The sequence below is a fragment of the Podarcis melisellensis genome (genome assembly GCF_964234715.1).
Source record: "Podarcis melisellensis genome assembly, chromosome: 16".
Classification (NCBI taxonomy): Eukaryota; Metazoa; Chordata; class Lepidosauria; order Squamata; family Lacertidae; genus Podarcis; species Podarcis melisellensis.
In genome coordinates, this window is record NC_138533.1 from 27,127,571 (window position 1) to 27,150,483 (window position 22,913).

The 22,913-nt window shown below is 50.0% G+C and overlaps 1 protein-coding gene across 3 annotated transcripts; it reads right to left on the reverse strand.

The window, feature by feature from the left end:
• Nucleotides 1-59: 59 nt before the first annotated feature.
• On the reverse strand, nucleotides 60-22,707 carry LOC309359547 (T-box-containing protein TBX6L-like). Of its 3 annotated transcripts, XM_081893389.1 has the most exons (9): nucleotides 21,479-22,707; nucleotides 13,614-13,746; nucleotides 9,598-9,700; nucleotides 7,997-8,161; nucleotides 5,470-5,616; nucleotides 4,762-4,832; nucleotides 4,027-4,112; nucleotides 1,388-1,610; nucleotides 60-758 (listed from the first exon to the last, which is right to left on the reverse strand). In XM_081893389.1, exons 2-9 carry the CDS (start codon nucleotides 13,661-13,663, stop codon nucleotides 329-331), a joined length of 1,275 nt encoding a protein of 424 aa, XP_081749515.1. In that variant the 5' UTR covers nucleotides 13,664-13,746; nucleotides 21,479-22,707; the 3' UTR covers nucleotides 60-328. The 3 variants fall into 3 exon arrangements, with proteins under 3 accessions (XP_081749515.1, XP_081749516.1, XP_081749514.1); XM_081893390.1 differs by lacking the exon at nucleotides 13,614-13,746; XM_081893388.1 differs by lacking the exon at nucleotides 21,479-22,707 and having other exon boundaries at nucleotides 13,614-13,922.
• Nucleotides 22,708-22,913: the final 206 nt, after the last annotated feature.

The window sequence follows — 22,913 nt, forward strand, 5'->3', positions numbered from 1 at the left end:
TCTCCTCCTTGTCAGGTGGGAAAAGGGGAAAGATCTGCCTAGAGTACTTTCTTCGTGTGTGTGTTTCAAAAACCAATGAAACATTCTGCCATTTTATTGAAGGAGATTGGGGTGGCAGGAGTGGATTTGGAGATGTATGTCTTGGCAACTGTCCCAATTTTCAAGCCAGCGTCTTGACACATGCTCCAAACAAGCTTTCCAGGGTTTAGAATGGCTGCTCTTTGGTGGAGAAATGCAAAGGGGAGAAGAGTAAGAAGCCTTTCTTTGCAAGAAGTATAAGGCAGATCTCACAAAGTCTCCCCTTCCCTCAAGTCTTCCTCCTAGCCCTCTACCAGCAGGCATAGGGGAACAAGGAATATTGGCTCCAGTCTGCCATGGCGCCTGGGGGGTGGCCTGAGGACCCCTGCGTACTGTAGTCTGTAGGAAACCCAGAGTAGCTCATAGGGCGGTAGGGTGTCGGTGGAGGAACTACCCACTGGCTGAAGCTTTGGTCAGGGGCGTAGGGGCTGTACATGGGCCTCCGGGATCCTACTTTCCCTGCAGGGTCAACAGCCATGGCCACCATCCCAGAGTAGTCCTGTGGAGGGAGAGTAGCAGGAAGTGGGGGGAGATTGGTGGCGAAGCCGCCGTCTGCTAGTTTGGGGTCTTGCTCAGGAACTGGGGCAAAGTCCAGCTGCGGGGGTCTGGCTCGGAATTCACCGAGAGATACTCTGTCGCGGAGGGCCCCCGAAAAGGAGCCTTCGCCAGCCTCGTGAAACCTAAAAGAGAGAAGCCAAGAAGATGATGGAAACAAGGCAGAGCCCACCTCAAGAAGCAGGACCTTTCAGGGGTCCTGGTAGCAGCCTCCGCAGGTGGGCATCTTCTGAGAAAGCGTAAAAATGTGACCTGGGGCTTTGGTCCCACCCAAGAAACCTCTTAACTCCACAAGGGCAGCACCTCATCCGTCCATCTAACCACCCACTGTGCATTGTCGGCCGCCTTTCCACATGGAAACCAGCCATTAAAAGCTTTTACATTTGGAATTGCTTGCTCATTTGTTCACTGCTAACGGAAATGAACACCAGCGGAGGGGGATCTCGTGGGAAAGTGTTTGCCTCTTGCCCCGACTGTGTTTCTGTATTTACAGAAAGATATCTCTGCTGCCTTTTGGCTCTCACTGCCCCAGCAAGGCGGCTTACAAATTCCATTCTTACGATACATAAAAAGGTTTCAGGTGTGTTTGGAGTGCAGAGAAGAAAACCAAAGCTGCTCAGCGGAACAGTATAAAGAGCCCTTGCCTGAGCTTCTGGGACCCACTAAGAGCCCCCCCTTGGAACAGAGACAATCCTGATGGGCCATTATGGCAGGAGTGTCTACAAAGTGATGTTCCTCCCCAGCCTTCTCTTACCTGTATGCTTGTAAGGAGGAAGAGGGAGGCGGGGGAGGTGTTGGCACTTGCTCTTCTTGGGTGGTCCTTGCGCTCTCCTCCACCCCCTGAGACAGAGCCCCTGCAGGGGCAGAGGAGGAAGGGTGGCTGTTTTGCTCCGAGACCCAGATGGGGTAGCTGCCGTTGCCGACTGGAATGGCATAGCTCTCCTCCTTCACCTCCATGTTTTCATGTCTCGTAAGATCTGACACACAGAGAAAACCAACAGTCAGAGCTTCCTCTGCCAGGTCCATCTCCCAGCAGAAAAGCCTGCAAGGTACCTGGTCTGGTACCTACACCTGAACACAGCACCTGTGTTGAGGCTGCTTGAAGAGTCATGGGCTCACCTGAGGAGGCCTCAGAGCTGCCTAAGGACAGGTGGGTGGTGCTTGCTGGCATCAAACCGGAAGCCAGGCAAGGTGCCCATCATGCCATTAGCCAGGGGGATGAATCTTTTATGGCAGACCCCAGATCTCCCCTCCCTTACCTCATTTTTGGCTTTGCTTGCATAGAGCTGTTGAGGCAGAGACATGCAGCCCACCCATTGCTCAGCTGCTTCTGCATATAAATTAGCTTTTGCAAATATTCTGAGCTTGTGTGTCTGGCCATTGAGTACTTGGCAACTGCATGACTGACATGCGGTGGGCAGGGGGTGACTGAAACTCAAACTCTGGCATGGAGTTGGGGGATTTAAGTCTTTGCTGTGTGGCCTAATCCAGATATTGGGAAGGGGGTGCTCACCTGCTGTTTGCTGTGGGGGAGAAGTTCCCCTTTGCTCCATTGGGAGCTTTTCTTTCCAGTGCCAGTTTAAGGAACCCAATCTGGACTTGAATGACTGCAGGGGGCACAGAATTGAAGCCCCCCCCAACACCCATCTAGATCGAGTCCGCAGAATTATTATTATTTTTAAAAGCCAATCACACCAAAATGGCTAATGGGATGCTTGAGGGCCAAACAAGATGGCTTGTGGTGATTGGGTGGCAGCTCTTCCTAATTTAACACAGTCAGAAGGAATTCTACAAAATAAGAAAGTGAATAAATACTGGCATCATCATCATCATCATTTATTATTATTTATACCCTGCCCATCTGGCTGGGTTTCTCCAGCCACTCTGGGCGGCTTCCAACGGAATATTAAAATTGTTGTTGTTTAGTCGTTTAGTCGTGTCCGACTCTTCGTGATCCCATGGACCAGAGCACGCCAGGCACTCCTGTCTTCCACTGCCTCCCGCAACAACCTTTTAAACATTAAAAGCTTCCCTAAACAGGGCTGCCTTCAGATGTCTTCTAAAAATCTGGTAGTTGTTTTTCTCTTTGACATCTGGTGGGAGGGTGTTCCATAGGGCGGGCGCCACCACCGAGAAGGCCCTCTGCCTGGTTCCCTGTAACCTCACTTCTCGCAGTGAGGGGACCACCAGAAGGCCTTTGGAGCTAGACCCTGGTGTCCGGGCAGAACGATGGGGGTGGAGACGCTCCTTCAGGTATACAGGGCCGAGGCCGTTTAGGGCTTTAAAGGTCAGCACCAATACTTTGAATTGTGCTTGGAAACATACTGGGAGCCAGTGTAGGTCTTTCAAGACCGGTGTTATATGGTCTTGGTGGCCTCTCCCAGTTACCAGTCTAACTGTCGCATTCTGGATTAGTTATAGTTTCCGGGTCACCTTCAAAGGTAGCCCCACATAGAGCGCATTGCAGTAGTCCAAGTGGGAGATAACTAGAGCATGCACCACTCTGGAGAGACAGTCTGCATAACTTATACAAGCTGTGTACTTTTTTTATTTTTAGGGGTGGGGAAGAGCAGAGCATGGATGGGTCTGCCATTGAATTATTTCTACCTGTAGCTACCAGAAAGAAAGCAGAACCAGTTTGGTTTTTGAAAAGTAAGTCCTGTTAAGTCACTAGTGGTTCCTTTACTGCCCGTACTCTGGCTGGGCCCCACTTTGCCTCTCCTTTCCACCACCACCACCCATTGCTCCATCTCCAGGCTCCAACACACCTGTAGCATGCTTTGGAAATGGGGAGCCAGATGTAGAATGGATGCCAGCACATTGCAGGGGATTCTGAGCAGTCTTTTGGTTCCCCCATCTGCATGATCAGCTGTACAGTGGGACTTTGGTTCTCGAACTTAATCCATTCCAGGAGTCCGTTTGACTCTCAAAATCGTTCGAAAACCGAGGCACAGCTTCTGATTGCCTGCAGGAGCTTCCTGCACTCAAGCGAAAGCCACATCAAGATGTTTGGCTTCTGAAAAACTTCCGCAAACTGGAACACTTACTTCTGGGTTTGCGGCGTTCAGGAGCCAATTTGTTTGGGAGCCAGGCCATTCAAGTACCAAGGTACCACTGTAATTTTTTTCCAAATGCAAATACATTTGCTGTTGAAATAAATTATCTGTACTAGCAAATGCAGGCCGGTGTATGAACCGGCTCACACTTCTGCTGAGATCACATTTGAGGAAGGAAAACACTGCATCCTTACACCTCACTGTGGCCCATAAAAACCTGCCAAGCTCTCAGTGAAGTCAGTCAAATGCCGGGTGCCCTGTTTTTTTGGGGGCGGGGCGGGGCGATCAAGGCAGGTGATGCATCTACCCAATACCTAGAAGGGTTGTTGTTTGTTACCTGATTCCTCCACGTCAAGTGTGGGTCCTTCCATCAATGTCCTCTTCTGACCTTTGGCTGAACTGTTTTTCTGAACTTTTCCCTCTCTGAGGAAAGAGTAGACAGTGGTAGGCGTTTTGCAGCTCTCTAGATTGGACCTTACAAACCCCTGCTAGATGAGGAGCTGGGTAGGGCCCTCGGCTTGCCACAGATGCCTTAATATGGCGTAAGATCTTCCTCTTTGTCATGCAGGGAGAGTCACAACTGTGCCTTTTAAAGGGCAGGTCCCGTGGGTTAAACCACAGAGCCTAGGACTTGCTGATCAGAAGGTCGGCGGTTCGAATCCCCGTTGCTCGGTCCCTGCTCCTGCCAACCTAGCAGTTCGAAAGCACGTCAAAGTGCAAGTAGATAAATAGGTACCACTCCGGCGGGAAGGTAAACGGCATTTCTGTGCGCTGTTCTGGTTCGCCAGAAGCGGCTTAGTCATGCTGGCTCATGACCCGGAAGCTGTAAGCCGGGTCCCTCGGCCAAAAAAGCGAGATGAGCGCTGCAACCCCAGAGTCAGCCACAACTGGGCCTAATGGTCAGGTGTCCCTTTGCCCAAAAGTTGGCATTTCAACAGGTCTCCCATTGTGAGACAGAACCCCCCCCCAAAAAAAACCCCACCCACACATGCAGGATACGACCCACCAGGCCATTCTCCACTGGTGACGGCTGTTGTCACCAGGAAGGCACCTGAACCAGCCCTTGACCCACCTGCGGGTGTTCTTCCCGTGTTCTCGGAAACCTTTAGCAAATGGATTGTTGTAGATCTTGAGTTTTGTGATCTGGAAAAAGAGACAAGAGTCTAGCGTTAGCACCAAACATCCACCTCTGTTATCGCCCTGCCCTGCCCCATGTTTGGGATCTTGCCTTTCCAACTTGGTTGAGGACCAGAGAGCTGCCTCTTCTTCTCCCCAACCTTTGCAGAGAAATTTCAAGAAAGTCCCAGGAGACCTGAAGAACCCAGCCCTTAGTTTGCTCCTCTTTGCAGGCCAGAGCGCCCCCTCTTCCCCACCTGTGTGGGGTGCCTGTCCTTCAGCAGCTTGGCTCAGAGAGTGTCTGAGCCACAGGTTCTGCCACTGGACCCCTGGAAGGGACCACCTGTATAGGCAAGAGGATCCTGCAGGGAGCTGTCACAGTTTTGACGGCCACTAGGCCCTGGGTCTACGGAGATTTTAAGGCAGCTGCTCTGTGCAAAATGTGTTGTGAGGACATGTGCTGCCAGGAAGGGCCGCATGAGACCGGGGCTGGCTGGTGTCCTGCAGAACATGCTCCAGGCTCAATAGTCCCCTCCGTTTTGAATATAGGCCCCCTAATATTTGGGGAGCTCTGCTGTGTCCATGAGCAACAACAGCCACAGCCCTCCACAGCTTTTGTAGCAGATGCTCAGGGATAGGGCCCAGCCGACCCTTTGCTGCCCACCTTCTCGTTCTGATATGCCGTGACGGAGGTGAAGACTGTCTCTGGGAAGCTGAAGGTTTGGAAGGCGCTCCAGTGGGTGCTGAAGAGGTTGTCTGCCTGCATGACGTGAAAGCGAGGCTTATAGCGATGCATGGAGTGGAGAATGACCTGCAGGGAGACACAGAGGAAGTGATGATGATAAAGAAGAAGAGTTTGGATTTGATATCCCACCTTTCACTCCCTTTAAGGAGTCTCAGGTTCGTATAGTTAAAGCTATGGTTTTCCCAGTAGTGATGTATGGAAGTGAGAGCTGGACCATAAAGAAGGCTGATCGCCGAAGAATTGATGCTTTTGAATTATGGTGCTGGAGGAGACTCTTGAGAGTCCCACAGACTGCAAGAAGATCAAACCTCTCCATTCAGAAGGAAATCAGCCCTGAGTGCTCACTGGAAGGACAGATTGTGAAGCTGAGGCTCCAGTACTTTGGCCACCTCATGAGAAGAGAAGACTCCCTGGAGAAGACCCTGATGTTGGGAAAGATGGAGGGCACTAGGAGAAAGGGGCGACAGAGGACGAGATGGTTGGATAGTGTTTTCGAGGTTACCAGCATGGGTTTGACCAAACTGTGAGAGGCAGTGGAGGACAGAGGTGCCTGGCGTTCTCTGGTCCATGGGGTCACGAAGAGCCGGACACGACTAAACGACTAAACAACAACAACAACAAGGAGTCTCAAAATGGCTAACATTCTCCTTTCCCTTCCTCCCCCACAACAAACACTCTGTGAGGTGAGTGGGGCTGAGAGACTTCAGAGAAGTGTGACTGGCCCAAGGTCACCCATCAGCTGCATGTGGAGGAGCAGAGACACGAACCCGGTTCCCCAGATTACAAGTCTACCGCTCTTAACCACTACACCACACTGGCTTCCTGATGCAGTCAGGAAGCCTCCTTTGGTGGGAACTGCTGTTGGGAACGAAGGAGGGAGCACCTCAGCCAGTGTTTGAAGCTGAACGTCAAGGGGCGCTTGCCATCGTGCAGTTGTGGGGGGAGGCCTTGCCCAGAGAGAGAGAGAGAGAGAGAGAAACGAGAGAGAGCCTTTGTGCAGGGGGAGCCAAGACGCTTTGCTTAAGGAAATCAAATCCTTCCCCGGACTGATTTTGCGTGCCATTAAAGTACAGCGGCAAATAAAACATTTAAATGTGTTGTAAAGTGCAATATACAAATGTGACACTAGATGGCAACAGTGAGCTATGCCAAATTCAATGTGTGTGTTTGTTTTAATTAAGGCATTTTCACAGTGTTTTTTTATGTCTGTAGATTCCACCTAAGAGCTGCAGCAGAGGGGCAAACACACCCTACTTTTAAAATCTAATTTTTATCAAATATTCTGTTTTACAATTTAAAGCACTCTTTTTTACATCCTTAAGATATCAATGACTTCCCTTCTCTTTCTACGGTTCATTGTACATATTATAAACCCCTGCATATTTTACAGAAACTATACCATTCAGTATTCCATTATTACATCCATCAAAACTTATTTACACTGGTGAATTTATCTTAACACTGCCAGCGTTTTCAGCTGCACACAGTTATTTCCCATATATTCAATAAACGTTTTCCAATCTTTTCTAAACGTATGTTCCTCTTGCTCTCTTATTCTACATGTTAAATCTGAGGAGATTTCACCCCTCCCATATCCAAGAATCTCCTGATGATCTCTGCTGACTCTCCAGAGAGGAGGAGGCGTGTTCTGCTATCTACTTATTCTACTCCAGCACCAAGTCAGTCAAGGAGTCAGTCAGTGTGTTGGAGAGAGAGAGACTGAGTGTTAGAGATCGTGTGTATAGATAAGGTTGCTGCTAAGAGCAGCTGCAGACACTCAGTGCAGTTTAGCATTCATTTATGCTTAGAACCCATTTAGCTCTGTATATAGTTTGTATGATAGTTGTAGATAGAATAAAGAAGTTATTCTACAGAGCTGCTCTCCAAGTCATTTATACTCCGCTAGACTCTGCTAGACTCTGCTGTGCGACGACTGTCTTCTTGTGGGAGTGAATCCGGTGCTCACAACTCTAAGCTGTGAGTCCACAGCACTTTGACCTGTTCCTGTCCAGAAGGTGGTCTCTGGAAGTGCTACCCAGCTCGCTTGGCCCAGTCGGGGCTGAAGTGCATGAGTCCAGTTAGTGGCACTGGCTCAAGGGCGATGCTGACAAAATCTGCAAGTTGTGCATATTCTTAAGTTGACATACATCTTTAGTTGGGACCTTGCTCGTTTTCCATTTTTGGACTAACAAAACACGGGCCGCAGTAGTAGCATACATAAATAACCTTTTTTGACACCTGGGAATTTCAGTCTGAATTATCCCCGGACATGCCCTACTCTTTTGCAGACCCAATGAGGGCCATGCAAGAGGGCGCTGCAGTGGATTGGGCCCTGCTTTCACCTGCCTCAGGCCTCCCCCCTCCTCTCCTGACCCTCACCTCCAATTTCGTCTAATGTCTCGCTGCACAAACTCCCTCCCTTCTCCCCAGCCCTCTCTTGACATACGTGGCCATGCTGGTCCAGGGTGTTGTTGGTCAGCTTGAGCTTCTGAAAGGAGATGGGCTCTTTCATCCAGTGGCTGCCCAGGGCAGGGGAGTCCGGGTGGACGTAGGTCCGGCAGGGAGGCTGTGGCTCCGCCTTCCCAGCAACTTCCCACTGGTCCTTGTTCCACTGGGAGATGAGGAAGAGAGAAGATGAACAGACCTCCCCAGCATTTCCCACCACATTCACTTCCCAGGTCACTGCTTGAACTGTGGGATCACTCCTGTAGTGATCCCACAATCATCCTGAAGAGCTTGGGGGTAGTGGGGGGGGGGGTCCACTGGCCATGGAGGACCGCCCCTCCCATGGAGGAAGAAGAGCGGTTGGGCTGAACAAGCAGCTGAGGTCCAGGTTCCCAGTGCTGCAGATGTTGCTGCTTCAACCTTTCCGGGCCTGAGTCCTCAGGAGCCCCCCAAGTGCCCAGAGATAAAGGTAAAGGGACCCCTGCCCATACGGGCTAGTCGTGTCCGACTCTAGGGTTGTGTGCCCATCTCACTTAAGAGGCCGGGGGCCAGCGCTGTCCAGAGACACTTCCGGGTCACGTGGCCAGCGTGACGAAGCTGCTCCAGTGAACCGGCACCAGAGCAGCACACGGAAACGCCGTTTACCTTCCCGCTATAAAGCGGTACCTATTTATCTACTTGCACTTTGACGTGCTTTCGAACTGCTAGGTGGGCAGGAGCTGGGACTGAGCAATGGGAGCTCACCCGGCCGCGGGGATTCGAACCGCCGACCATACGATCGGCAGGTCCTAGGCACTGAGGTTTTACCCACAGCGCCACCTGCGTCCCTGGGTCTGCCCAAAGATATACCCATAGAATTGTAGTTTGAAGGGACCCCATGAGTCATCTAGTCAAACCCCCTGCAATGCCGGAATCTCAGCTAAAGCATCCATGATGGATGGCCATCCAACCTCTGCTTGAAAACCAGAAAGTTCTTAAAAATTCAGAAAGTTCTTTAGCCAGGATCTCCTTTCCATTACAGTGGTACCTCTGCTTAAGAACCTAATTCGTTCTGGAGGTCCGTTCTTAACCTGAAACTGTTCTTAACCTGAGATACCACTTTAGCTAATGGGGCCACAGGAGCACTATTTCTGTTCTCATCCTGAAGCAAAGTGCTTAACCCGAGGTACTATTACTGGGTTAGCGGAGTCTGTAACCTGAAGCGTCTGTAACCTGAAGCGTCTGTAACCCGAGGTACCACTGTAATTTGAAGCCAGATGGAGGTTTCCTTCTCACAACCTATTTTTATCGACATGTTTCCATTTGACTGCTGCTTCCCCAACCCCAACAGACGTGCCTAAAATGCTCCACACAACAAATCCAGTCAGACAATGGCCTTCGTCAACCTGGAGACCTCCAGATATTTTGGGCTACAACTCCCACCAGCCCTTGCTTGCCTGCACAGCCGATCAAAACAACTCGGGGACGCTTAGGCTGGCAAAGGAGGAATACACACCAGAGCACTTTTATCAGAAGGAATCTGCCTAATTGCTGGACCCTTAATCTGTTAAACCAGTCAGAAGGAACCTGGATCACACCCAAGACACTGGTGAAAGCCTTTACCTTGTACCTGAAGCTATCCATTGGCACAAAGTCCACCAGCATGAGATACTTCGCATAGGGGATCAAGCCCGTAACTTTGATCTTGCACTGGGGAAACATCCGCCTGTGGAGAGGAGGAAAGATGGCCCTGTTTATGCTGGTCTCTCCAGGATGAAGCTTTTCATGGGGGGTGGGGAGCAGCAACCAAGAAAGACCATGAACTTTCTCTGTGCCCTTAAGCCAGCCACCTTAGCTGAGCCAGAGGCAACTTACAGTCACCTCCATCACATCGGCTGCCCAAGAGGAAACCTCGGAAGCTGCTTTCTACTGAGCCTAGCCCTTGGTCCACCTAGACTAGCAGTGTCTACACTGACAGGTAGTGGTTTCAGGCAGGGAGTCTCTCACAGCCCTGCCTGGGGACTGAACCTGGGGCTTTCTGCACACAAAGCTCTGATACGGATATGCAAAATCTGTGAAAATAATGCAAGATTCCAGCCCTCATTGTTCTGAACAAAAGGTTGATTGAAAAGCTTTGACCAGAAGAAACTTGGCTGATGGCTTGTGTAGCCGCAGGGGGAATGAGGTCCCAGTTTCTTTTAGATCAAGGTTCAAGGCCTTATCATTGTTTTAAAAGTGTTGGGAATGGGCACAAGATGTAGGTCACAACATTATGATGGGAGATTGGGAAGAATTATGGAAAACTGATTAAAAATTTACAGATTGTTCCCTATTGCAGGAGAATTACATGGATGATGTATAGATGGTACACAACACCAATGCAGTTAGGGAAAATGCACAAAACTAGTTCAAATATATGTTGGAAGTGTAAGGAAAAGGAAGGGACATTTTATCACATGTGGTGGGATTGTAATGTAATTTAAAAATTTTGGGAAATGATATATAATGAATTGAAGAAAATGTTCCATTTAACATTTGTTTAAAAAACACAAGGCATTTTTGTTAGGGATTGTAGGGAAAGGCCTGCCAAAAAAAGCTGAAAAACATCTTCATGTATGCAACAACGGCCTCAAGAGTTCTGGTAGTACAAGGATGGAAGACTGAAGAAACCCCAACTAAAGAATCATGGCAAAAAAATTGACGGACTATGCAGAACTGGCAAAACTGACATACAGTGGTGCCTCGCAAGACGAAATTAATCCGTTCCGTGAGGCTCTTCGTATAGCAGTTTTTTCATCTTGCGAAGCAAGCCCATTGACAGCTTAGCGGATTAGCGCTATTAGCGGTTTAGTGGCTTTTAGCGGATCAGCTGATAAGCGGCTTAGGGCTTAGGAAAAGGGGGGGGAGGGAAAAAACCCCACAGGAACTCGCAAGACATTTTTGTCTTGCGAAGCAAGCCCATAGTGAAATTCGTTTTGCGAAGCCCCTCCAAAACGGAAAACCCTTTCGTCTAGAGGGCTTTCCGTCTTGCGAGGCGTTCGTCTTGCGGGGCACCACTGTATAAGCTACGGGACAAGGATAACTGTGACTTTAAGGATGAATGGGAACCCTTTACAAAGTATCTGAAGACGCAACAAAGTGAACTGGACTCCTTGGCAGGTTTTGAATAAACATTCACAAACTTTTTATTGATAATAATCAGCTAAATGGTTTGAGGATCTATGCAACTTTGTAACATGCAGAAAACCGAAGTCTCAGAGAAACCAAAGACTGGAACTGAGGGAAGTCGGGGGGTGGGGTGGGGGTGGGTTTTGTGTGGGAGGGTGGGGAGAGGGAGGAAAAATGGGGGGAAAACAAGGATGATATGTTTCTGGATAATATGTCTTGTTTTAATTTTGAATAAAAAAAACTTGTTTTAAAAAAGTGCTGGGAAACTAAGGAGGACCTGAAAGAGGGATATTTTGGGTGGGGGACACGACCTCTCCTGTCTTGAAGCCCAGGAACCCCTGCAGGAGCTCCTCCTAAAATCTGCTTAGACTCAACGGGGCCATGTTGGGCTTTTCTCTATGATCCATCTCGGGTTTATAATGTTCAAATTGCCTTCTTGCCATTGCCTTTGGATTTGAAGCCGACCAGATTTATTTAGTGGAATGGCACAAGTGCTGCAAGAAAGATGGCTATGCTGGTGGGTCTCCTCTAGAGTAAGCCCTTGCCCTCAACTACCAGAATCAAGCTGCAGCCGGGAGGGTTTCCTCTTACCCTGGCAAGGAAGAAAGGGGGCCCAAAGCCCAGCAATGACCAAGAAAGATGCCCAGAGGCCTATTTGTGGATAGTGGGGAGGACTGCTCCCAAGAAAGGAGTCCTCCCCGGGGAAAGGGTGATGAACAAACTGCATCCTTTGGGGTTTGTGGCACTGGAGTTTTGCAGGATCTGACCTACAGTCAGTGTCTGCCTACTTGGCTAAGTATAAATAGGCATCTGTTCCATCTCCCACATGGACTACTGCAATGCGCTCTACGTGGGGCTACCTTTGAAGGTGACCCGGAAACTACAGTACAACTAATCCAGAATACTAATGCAGAGACTGGTGACTGGGAGAGGCCGCCGAGACCACATAACACCAGTCTTGAAAGACCTACATTGGCTCTCAGTACTTTTCCGAGCACAATTCAAAGTGTTGGTGCTGACCTTTAAAGCCCTAAACAGCTTCAGCCCAGTATACCCGAAGGAGCGTCTCCACCCCCATCGTTCTGCCCGGATGCTGACGACCAGCACCGAAGGCCTTCTGGCAGTTCCCTCATTAAGAGAAGCAAAGCTACAGGGAACCAGGCAGAGGGCCTTCTCGGTAGTGGCGCCTGCCCTGTGGAACACCCTCCCACCAGATGTCAAAGAGAAGAACAACTACCTGACATTCAGAAGACATCTGAAGGCAGCTCTGTTCAGGGAATTTTTTAATGTGTGACATTTTTGTGTATTTTTGGTCTTTGTTGGAAGCTTCCCAGGGTGGTTGCGGAAAGGGGCAGGGTACAAATATATTATTATTATTATTATCATCATCATCATATTGCCAAAATAATTTTGAAAAGAATGAACTGAAATGGGGGCTGGGATTCTGAAATCAGGAACGGAAGACGCTGTTTTGATTGATCGATTGATAATTACATTCGTATTCCACCCTATACCTGCAGGTCTCAGGGGGGTTGACAAGACAAAACCATCATATTAAATATATGAAATACATAAGAAAAACAAAAACAACCCAATAATTCCCTCCCCCCTCTTCCCAACACATTTTTAAAGGGCGTTGGATGTCAATCTGCCACAGGCCTGGTTAAAGAGGAATGTTTTCATTTGAGCAATTGGCAGCCGCTCTCTGGAGTTTCAGGCAACCAACATCCCTGGCCCTGCCTGCAATTGCTGCGATGGTGCTTGGCATGTAAAGGGTGCCTGCCATATCTTCACTGAGCTACTAAAGGTAAAGGGACCCCTGACCATTAGGTCCAGTCGTGGCAGACTCTGGGGTTGCGGCACTCATATTGCTTTATTGGCCGAGGGAGCCGGCGTACAGCTTCCAGGTCATGTGGCCAGCATGACTAAGCCGCTTCTGGTGAACCAGAGCAGCACACAGAAACACCGTTTACCTTCCCGCTGCAGTGGTACCTATTTATCTACTTGCACTTTGACGTGCTTTCGAACTGCTAGGTGGGCAGGAGCAGGGACCGATCAACGGGAGTTCACCCCGTTGCGGGGATTCGGACCACGATCTTCTGATCGGCAAGCCCTAGGCTCTGTGGTTTAACCCACAGCACTACTACTTTCATCCAAATTCATAAGGAAATGACAATATGAAGAAACTTCTAGGAAACCAGGGAAGGACAATGCACTTTGAAGTCTGCCTCCCATAGCCTGGTGCCCTCCAGATGTTTTGTCCAATTCCTATCAGCTCCAGCTATATGATCCTGAGGCTGGATAGAGCTGTAGCCCCCAAACATCTGGAGGTTGGGAAAGTGGGGGTTAAAGGAGGATTTGCCTGAAGCTGTGAGGGTGTGATCACCCGAGGAGGTGCTGCCCCATCCCCTTGGCAAGGGCGACTTTCTAAGCCCCAAAGAAACAGAGATTCAAAAGAGCGTTCAGCTCACCGTCCAGATTTGGTGATGATCATCTCTGTTCCTACTTGATGGAACTTCATCCAGAGGTCCACATCTTCGAGGGTGACCGCAATGGAGCTGTGAGGAGACGAGGCCTCCAAAGATTCGGGAAGGGTTTTGGCATCTTGGATGGAGAGAAAAGACAGAACCGGCACTTTGAGTGGGGGGGGGGGAACCATGAAGAAATTTCGAATGGCTTCAGCTGTCGTGGACCAGTCCGTGAAAATGTCAGCCACCGTAAATGTATTAAAGAGTTTAGGGTGCTGTTTGTTTTTGTTACAAGATGCAAAGCTGCCTGGAATCACCCTAGACTTTGAGAAAAGCTTCCAGCATAGGGGAACCCCCCCCCCCGCACCCCCAAATGCTGTGTCTTCCAGCGGAAGGAACTCTTTCCCCAAGCTGTGCCTGCCCCCTGAAGGTTGACTCTCCTGCCCCTTCCAACTTTTAATGCTTAGTGGATATTTTTTGCTTAAACTGCTAAACTCCCCTGTGGCTGGTACCCAGAGAGGGCCATAGGCATTGCCAGCAAGAACACTGAACACATTTCTTTATGGTTTTCATATAATCATAGAGTTGGGAGGGACCCTGAGGATGATCTTGTAGTCCAACCCATTTCAATGCAGGAATATGCAGCTGTCCATTTCAGGATCGAACCTGCAACCTTGGTGTTATCCAGCACCACAATCTAACCAATTGAGCTATCCAAGCTGTTCAAAGGAGAAAACAGGGGGTGGCGGTGGTGGGGGGATAGTAAACCACCTGTCCCCAAACAGTCTTTTCAAAAGGGTGGGTTTTTTTGTTGTTTGGGGAGCATGGGGGATAGATAGAAAACTTCAACTCCCATCATCATTTACAATTGGCTCTGTTTTCTGGGGAGCTGGAGCCCAAGAACAAAACCCATATATATATCGTATATGTCAAGAACCAGTAGAGAAGGGAGGAAGGAAGGAAACAGAGCACATAAAAAACAGTATAATGCATTAAGTACAGCATTAAATGTAGAATTAAAACCAATGGAAAATATTTTTTTAAAAAAAAACAGTGGGAAATATAAAATAATTACATTAAAATGATGTTAAAAAAACCCAAAACAATTTAAGACAGATATGGGGGTGGGGATTTGAGGTAGGAAATCATTTTAAGATCAAAATCAACAACATTTTAAGGATCGGGATTCTTTGCTTATTTAGCTTCCCTGTCAACCAGAGAGAGGGTGCGGAAGTGCTTAGTTTGTCTCGGTGAACCTCTTAAGGACAAACAGCAAAACCAACTTCCAAATCGCAGGCAACCCCAAAGGCAAAACAAGCCCTGCAGTTCCCCATCAGTTTCCTGCTTTGATTCAGCATTAATGGACTCCTGCAGAAGTGACACCCACTTTGCTGTGGACTGTTAACATCTCCTTGCCAGACTAGGCTCCATCTCCTCCAGCAGGGACTTGAAAGGAGCCACGAAAACGTTTTGAGCAAAGGAGGATGTTTGTCCCCCACTGGTCGCAAACTGCTTCTCCTTAAAGAGAGGAAGGGAGGTGGGTTTCACAGAAGGGACGGCTCTGGGCCATGGGCAAGAATGGGGGGTTCCCTGCAAGCAAGCTGGCAGGGAGGGTGCAGGATAAGTTCTGGTGGTACAGCAAAAGCAGTAGCAAAGAGGGGAATCGTGAAGCAGAGCCCAGGGCTCCAAAAAGAGAGACTTCAGTGCAAGGCAACTGCAGCACATTCTGCGGGAAATTATGATAACGGGACTGCTTCTCTTCAAATACTTGGGACATTTAAGAGGTTGGTGCCCTGACATTTGCTCAACCATGCTGAGTGGTGGCACCGATTCTTTTTGCAAAAGATGGGGGCGATTGCGGCTGGCAGGAAACAAGTTTCAGAGTTTGACAGAAGGTTGTTTGGGCTGGCATGAAGCACTGCCCATTGATCAACAAGCCGCAAGTTCTGAAACACTTTCTTGATCCAGTCATCAAATCGTCGTAACAAAAACACTTAAATTTCGAGGGGTGTAGGAGGCGTGTGTGTCTTATTTGTTTGGCACATATGCCAATCTCTCTCCAATTTGTAGCTTCAGATTGTAGCTCGATGTGGTGTAAAATGAAAGAATTGTGGAATAAATCACAGAAAGCGTGCCTTTGGCGGATATATTAGTTGTTGATTAAAAAAAAAATAGATTAAAAAATGGGAGGAAAATCCCCAATGTTTTCAGCTGAACCTCCTATAAGTACCTGCTTCTGCCTCTCTCGCAATCCTCCATTAAGAGGTATCCGCCGGCTCCTGGTAGACAAGCAAAGCACACACACACACACACACACACTTTCCCCCTGTTGAGCCACAAAGAAGCAAACAGCCCCCAACCAACAGATTCCCCCCAAATAAGCAAAGCCTTCAGCCCAAATGGCAAGGCAGCCTGGCAACCGGGGGACCATTTGGGGTCACCGGGGACAATGTCCTTCATCCTTAGCATATGTCTCCTTACATCGGCAGAGCATTTGCTATGGAGCATGATAAAAACAAAAACAAATTTTTTAATTTATATGCCACCTGTCTGACTGGGTGGCTCTGAACAAAAAATAGTCAAAACACAACACAACACCACACACTAAAACCTTCCCTAAAAACATGCCTTCAGCATGGTCACGGAGCTACACCATGAAGCATTTCATCAGTGCCAGCCTGCTGGTGGAACAGATTTGGTTACTGAAGGTCCCAGGAGAAGTTTCTGACCCTCTGCTAAGCAAACCAGCAGAGGAGGAGTGCGGTTTGGAGCGAGCGCATCTGAACGGCAGAACAGAAATAAAAGTTCAGGAGGCCTTTCTGACCACCTGGGAGACCCACAAAGAGGCAGACTGGGGTGGGGTACAATACATACATACTGTACATACATACCGCCCATCTGACTGAGTTTCCTCAGCCACTCAGCTTCCAACAAATTAAAACAGAATACGACATCAAACATTAACAACTTCCCTGAACAGGGCTGCCTTTGGATGTCTTCAGAAAGTCAGATGGTTGATATTTCCTTAAAATCAGGTTTTCCTCAATGCAGTCCTGCTCCACGGTTTGTGTGGGGAGAGTGGCACGGAGACAGCAGGCTGTCCACGCTTCGCGAGATAAAACACACTCGGGTCCCAATCCAGGAGAGGCAATCAATACAAGAGCGCAGCCTGGCTCTGTTGGGGCTTTGGTCTGTTCCTACTGTCCAGAAAGTTACCATAACTAACCTAGCAAGCCAGGCGGACACAGCTTCCCCCTCCTCCCCTCTGGGGCTTAAGAAATCCAGGAATGCTCAGCACCTACCTGGTCCGGCTTGCATCTTCCCAGGTGCTATCGCAGGAGTCCAGACCCAAACACACAACAGAGAGGCCAAAGGAGGAAAGACTCAGCTTGGAGCCAAGGTGAGTTCCTGGCTTATGAAGGTTTAACAAGTGGGGAGGAGCCAGCCCCGTCTCTCTCTCTCCCCCCCCCCAACCTTTGATGTCCAGCAGGAACAAAGAGAGGAAATATCTGCTGCTGGTCTGCAATGGCTGGAGAGTGGAGAGAGGAGAAGCCCAGTGAATTAACATGGCTTTGAGATACAGGAAACCCCACCAGGAGAAGGAAAGGCCCCTCCCTGGACGGCTAATGCCCACTCAGACCAGCCAAGCGGTGGGAGGTGCCAGGGGGCCAGGCACACCAAGGGAACCGTCTTCCTTACACCAGGGCCAGGGTTCATTAAGGTAAAGGGACCCCTGACCATTAGGTCCAGTCGTGGCCGACTCTGGGGTTGCGGCGCTCATCTCGCTTTATTGGCCAAGGGAGCCAGCGTACAGCTTCTGGGTCATGTGGCCAGCATGACTAAGCTGCTTCTGGCGAACCAGAGCAGTGCACGGAAACGCCATTTACCTTTCCGCCGGAGCGGTACCTATTTATATACTTGCACTTTGACGTGCTTTTGAACTGCTAGGTTGGCAGGAGCAGGGACAGAGCAACGGGAGCTCACCCCATCACGGGGATTTGTACCGCCAACCTTCTGATTGGCAAGTCCTAGGCTCTGTGGTTTAACCCACAGCGCCACCCGCGTCCCAGCCAGGGTTCATTACCCAGAGGCAAATGGGTTCCCTTATGGCGCACTGAAGCCCCTAACTAAAGCAGAACTTCACCCTGAGAGTGGCTGGCCGGCCCAGCGCTTCCCGTCTCACTGAAGCCCAGCAGCCAAGCGAGGTCAGAAGTTCCCCTCCCTTCTCCTCATTCGTCCTCATCCACTTCTGTTTTCCAACGCGCAAGCACCTTGGGATGTTGTTGTTGCCATTGTTGAGCCGAGCTCCTCCCCAGAACTGGCTGCATCTCCAGGTACCAATTCATAGAATGGTAGAGTCCAATCCCCGGCAACGCAGGTCTCTTGCCCCCACATCCATCTATGTTTGGGCTCCAAACACCCACCTTCTGGTTAACCGCCAGGCGCACTGGCTCACTGGCTGCACATCATTGTGGACCTGTCCCAATAGACCCTTTACTCTGCACCCAGTGGGTGCCAGAACCACAGCGCAGCACTATCCTTGGGAATGCTGCCTTTTCATCTGGTCCACACACCCCACCTGGCCGCTGCCAAACTGGTTTTGATCCAAGTGGAGAACAAGAACAACTAGTTGCGTTTTTAAGACAGCAATGTGCCCACAGCCCAAGTATGCTGCTCCAAGGCAGAATCCAGACCCCCACTCCTCTGTTTGTTCTGGGCCTTGCAGAAGCCAAATCTAAACAGGGAATGCTGTTATTATGATTGATTTGGTATTGTGCTCCCTGTTATGCTTTTTATCAGGTTTTGATTACTGATGCTCTGTAAAATGTGTTCTTAATGTGGTACGCTGCCCTGGGATCTTTGGAGAAAGGGCAGAATATAAATCGAATTAATAAATAACTGGGAGGCGAGGATGGAGGGGGAGTTCCTATCCAGAATCTGGAGGGGTGGGCTGCTCAAAAGGACTCCTATTCTTGCAAAACAAGAGGAAGACTTATTTTTCTCCACCTCCACCCCCCACTCCTTCCTGGTTAGTTAGCAGCATGGAAGGAAGATGCGAAATGCTTCACAGCCACTTGACATCCCCCGGAGAGGAAAATGCAAAGGCAAGGGCTCTTTCAAAGGGATCCACAGGCAGCTGCAGAGCCTCCTTTCATTGCTGTCCAGGCCACGCTCTTCCTCTGACTAGAAACTGACTGCGATCCAACGCATGTTTACTTGTAAGTAAGCCTAGAGTCCCATGGACTGCAAGAAGAACAAACCGATCCATTCTTAAGGAAATCAGCCCTGAGTGCTCACTGGAAGGACAGATCGTGAAGCTGAGGCTCCAATACCTTGGCCACCTCATGAGAAGAGAAGACTCCCTGGAAAAGACCCTGATGTTGGGAAAGATGGAGGGCACAAGGAGAAGGGGACGACAGAGGACGAGATGGTTGGGTAGTGTCTTCGAAGCTACAAACATGAGTCTGACCAAACTGCGGGAGGCAGTGGAAGACAGGAGTGCCTGGCGTGCTCTGGTCCATGGGGTCACAAAGAGTCGGACACGACTAAACGACTAAGCAACAACAACAACAAAGCCTAAAGCAGCCTTTCTCAACCTGTGGGTCCCCAGATGTTGTTGAACTACAATTCCTATCACCCCTAGCTAGCAAGACCAGAGCTCAGGAATGATGGGAGTTGTAGTCCAACAATATCTGGGGACCCACAGGTTGAGAACGGCTGGAAACCAGTGGGTTATATACAACCAAATTCTGCCCAGCGTACACCTCTGTTAATGACAGCTATTATTCCTCATTGGTCTCCTCTGTGTAGAACACTGGAGGTAAACTTGTTGTTGTTGTTGTTTAGTCGTGTCTGACTCTTTGTGACCCCCTGGACCAGAGCACGCCAGGCACTCCTGTCTTCCACCGCCTCCCGCAGTTTGGACAAACTCATGCTGGTAGTTTTTGAGAACAGGAGGGAAACTTACTCATAAGTAAATGCGCCCAGAATCCCTGCTCTCTTTAACTACATGCCTTTCATTTAGCTCAAACTTGGGTCTCCAGCTCTTGTTAGACTACAGCTCCCATCATCCCTGGCTAGCAGGGCTGATGGGGACTGTAGTCCAAAAACAGCTGGAGGCGGAGTTTGGGAAACCCTGATTTAGCTTCTGCTTCTGGGCTGGAGGCAGAGGGAAAGAGAGAGAAATAAAGCAAAGCAAAATGCAGCTGGGCTCAGTACCCACTTCTTGATACAATAAAGAAGTGTTCAGCAGCCTTGACCCTCCAGAAGCTTCTCAGATGTTTTGGGCTTAAGCCTCAAGACCAAGAGGAAGAAAGTCAAGTCTGCTTTGCCACCCTCACTGCCCCTTCCTCAGTGCTGCAGGGACTAGATGGCTGTACCTCTCTTTTCTGTCTCAGTTGGGTCCTTTTCCGCTTTGAGGAGCTCCAGCTCCCTTGACCACTCTGGGGAGGGAGCCATGGCAGACACACCAGCCCCCCCCACTTCACCCCCCAGCTGTGACGCCATGGGCTGTGGCCAAATCTTAGCATTTCGCACACATCCCACTTCCTCCACAGAACAAACTCCGCTTTCCTTCTCATCCCCCCATTCCGGCCCGGAAGCCTTTTGGTTCTTGGCAAGCGCCATGGGCCCAGGCCGCACCCCCAACTTTGCAGCCAAGGGGTGGGGGGGTGGGGGGGATTCGAACCTGGATCTCCGCAGGCGAAGTCCAGCATCCAGCTGAGGTGGCCCCTTTGCCCACAGAGTGAACCGCTGCTTTCATGAGCCGCAGAGGGCGCTGCTTTTGTGTGTCTCATTCAGGAGCCCCAAGAGAAACTCCAAGACACATGCCCCCCCCCTTCGAGAATGTCCAGTCCTACACAAGAGCTGCATAGTGGCCAAAATGGGGTGGGGGTGGGAAGAGAGAAAATGTGTATCTGAGAGTCCTTAAAGCTCTGAGGGGGAAGGGGGGACGACTCACAGCAGCATTCAGAAGAGCAGCCATCCCATTAGTGGCAACTAAAGATTTGGGGGGGGGGGAGAGAAAGGGACAGCAATTTTACTTTCACACCAAAGAGTTTATTGGCATCTCTCAAAGAGCATCTGAATAGCTCTCAAGGGAGGAGAGGAAAGTGTTGATAGCTGGGGGGGGGGGGATTGAGGGGGCAGGAGGGGCTGCTCCAGGCAGGGTCCCATGGCGGCCTGAGCTGAAGGATGGGCTGGGAGGAGAGGCGGGGGGGGGGCAGAGGAGGCCTCCTGGACATTTGCTTCCATCCTCAGTGGATGCAGAGGCAGCAAACAGGCCCTGCTACAGGCAGGCAGAGAGGCAGGATCAGGGCCAGCCCCCCAAACCCACATTGAGAAGCGGAGGCTGGGCTAGATGGGCCTCCTTTGGCCTGATCCTGCAGGCTCCGGGTGGCTGCTTCAGGACCTTCTTATGAGCCACAGGCAGGCACAGGTTGGCAGGGGGAAACCACATGTGGTGCAGGATCAGGCCACCGAGTCCAGGATTATGTTTTCAGAGGTGCTGATTGATGGAAGGCGCCAAGTTCAGGTTAAAATGGACCAGCTTTAATTGCACATCAGCCTGCGGCCACCTTGAGCAGCTAAACCTCCCACTATGGGAAAAGGTGGTACCCCAAGAATAGACCCCAAAGCGCCCCCCTCCAATGTAGGCCCACACAACATCCTTCTCAGCTTCAGAGGAAGGCAGCACTCAAGCCACCCCCCCCCCCGAGGAATTGGGGTGCCCCCTCATCTTCTGCCTAACAACCACCCAAGCCATGGCCTAGCACATCTCCCTTGCCTCAGCCCAAACAGACTCTGCCAGGAGCAGAGGGGAGGTAGAAAAGCAGGCCCAAATGTGAGAAGGGTAACCGCTGACTTACCTCAGCCCTTGGCCTGCCGTCGCTGTGAGCTTCTGACTGGAATGGCAGGGCTTGAGAGCTAGGCCATGCTGCAGTGGCAGGGAGTTCCGCTGGTGCAGCAATGTCTTCAACGATGGGGTGGCACTTCCAGTGCCTACGATCAGCTCCAGGGCTGCCCGTTGAGTGAAGTTTTGGTCACGTCAGAGCCAATTCCTGACCTAGAGCCCAGGAAAACCTGCTGGGAATGGCAGCAAACGCAGTTCCGGATGAGGACAGGGACTGAACAATGCTCTCCATAAACTGTTCTTGATGTGAAATTATGCTAGGAGAGGGAGTCATCGCCCCCAAGGTCCCCTCCCCCGTTAAAAAAACCCCCGTCTCCCCCTTTGCATCTGTTTGCTGTTATCTGCTGACTTCTCTCTCTGCTGCCAGAGTTTCCCGCCCTCTCCTTTGGTCAGCCAAGGAAGGAAGTGGATCTGGGAAAGACAGGCAGGTGGATCCCGCAGGGGTGGCCACTAACTTATATGGTGCTTTTTTTTGCGAAGGATCAAGCCTATCTGTGGATCTGAGCCAGACTGAGCCTCCATGTAGAGTGGCACTCTATCTGACGCTGCTGGGCCAAAGATGTGAGGCCATGGAATGACCTCAGGAAATTGCTTGGCACTCGGGAGGAGGGGAACATTTGGGTCCTGCCTGTCAGTTGTGGCCGGCAATTTTATTGTTGTCATGGATGTGTACGCCGGTCTTTGGGGAGAAAACCACTCACGAGCCTCCAATTAAAGCACAAATGGGCCGATTCCCTTTGAATTTATTATCCCATTAAGTAGTGGAAATGCAAAGAGGTGGTGGCAGAAACATGGACCATTTACTCTCTTCTCCTTCCTTAGTTTTACAATCACTTTTGCCTTCTTGCTTTAAAACACACACAAGACATTAAGTCTGCAGCTGAGGGCCTCTCACACTACACAACTCTGCCCCTGAGCAGCTTTGATGCTCTTTTTGGGCAAAAGGGGAGATGAAGTAGCAGACAGACTGAGCACCTGCTAACCACACACACACAATGGTGTTGTTGTTTTTTTTGGGGGGGGGAGCAGATTTGCATCTCACCAGGAGGCAGGGAAAGAACCTAACTGGCTAGGAGGTACCATCTCTGACCCATTTGTAATGCTTCAGGATTTTTTTTGGAGATCCTTAAAAAAAAGCAGCCTAAGAAGACTCCTACAGCAGCTGGATCCGGCCACAGTGTGGTCCCATCTAATCCAGCATCCTGTTCTCACAGGTGCTCCAAATGGACTCCACTCAAGCAGTCCAGAGAAGATCCAGTTTGAGCTTCATGGTTTTTGCTCCCAAGCTATAGGACATCTCTGTCAGGTGGTCACAACCAGAGAGACAAATGCCTCCACTTCTAATGTTTGAGCAATGGAACAGGATTTCAGTTTGTCAAGATCCCCCTTGT

Coding starts and splice junctions, on each gene's coding strand:
- LOC309359547 (XM_081893388.1), bottom strand. CDS start 13,801: ATGGTTCCCCCCCCCCCACTCAAAGTGCCGGTTCTGTCTTTTCTCTCC. Junction 9,701..13,613: donor ATCATCACCAAATCTGGACG/GTGAGCTGAACG, acceptor TCCTCTCCACAG/GCGGATGTTTCCCCAGTGCA. Junction 8,162..9,597: donor TGGATAGCTTCAGGTACAAG/GTAAAGGCTTTC, acceptor CTCATCTCCCAG/TGGAACAAGGACCAGTGGGA.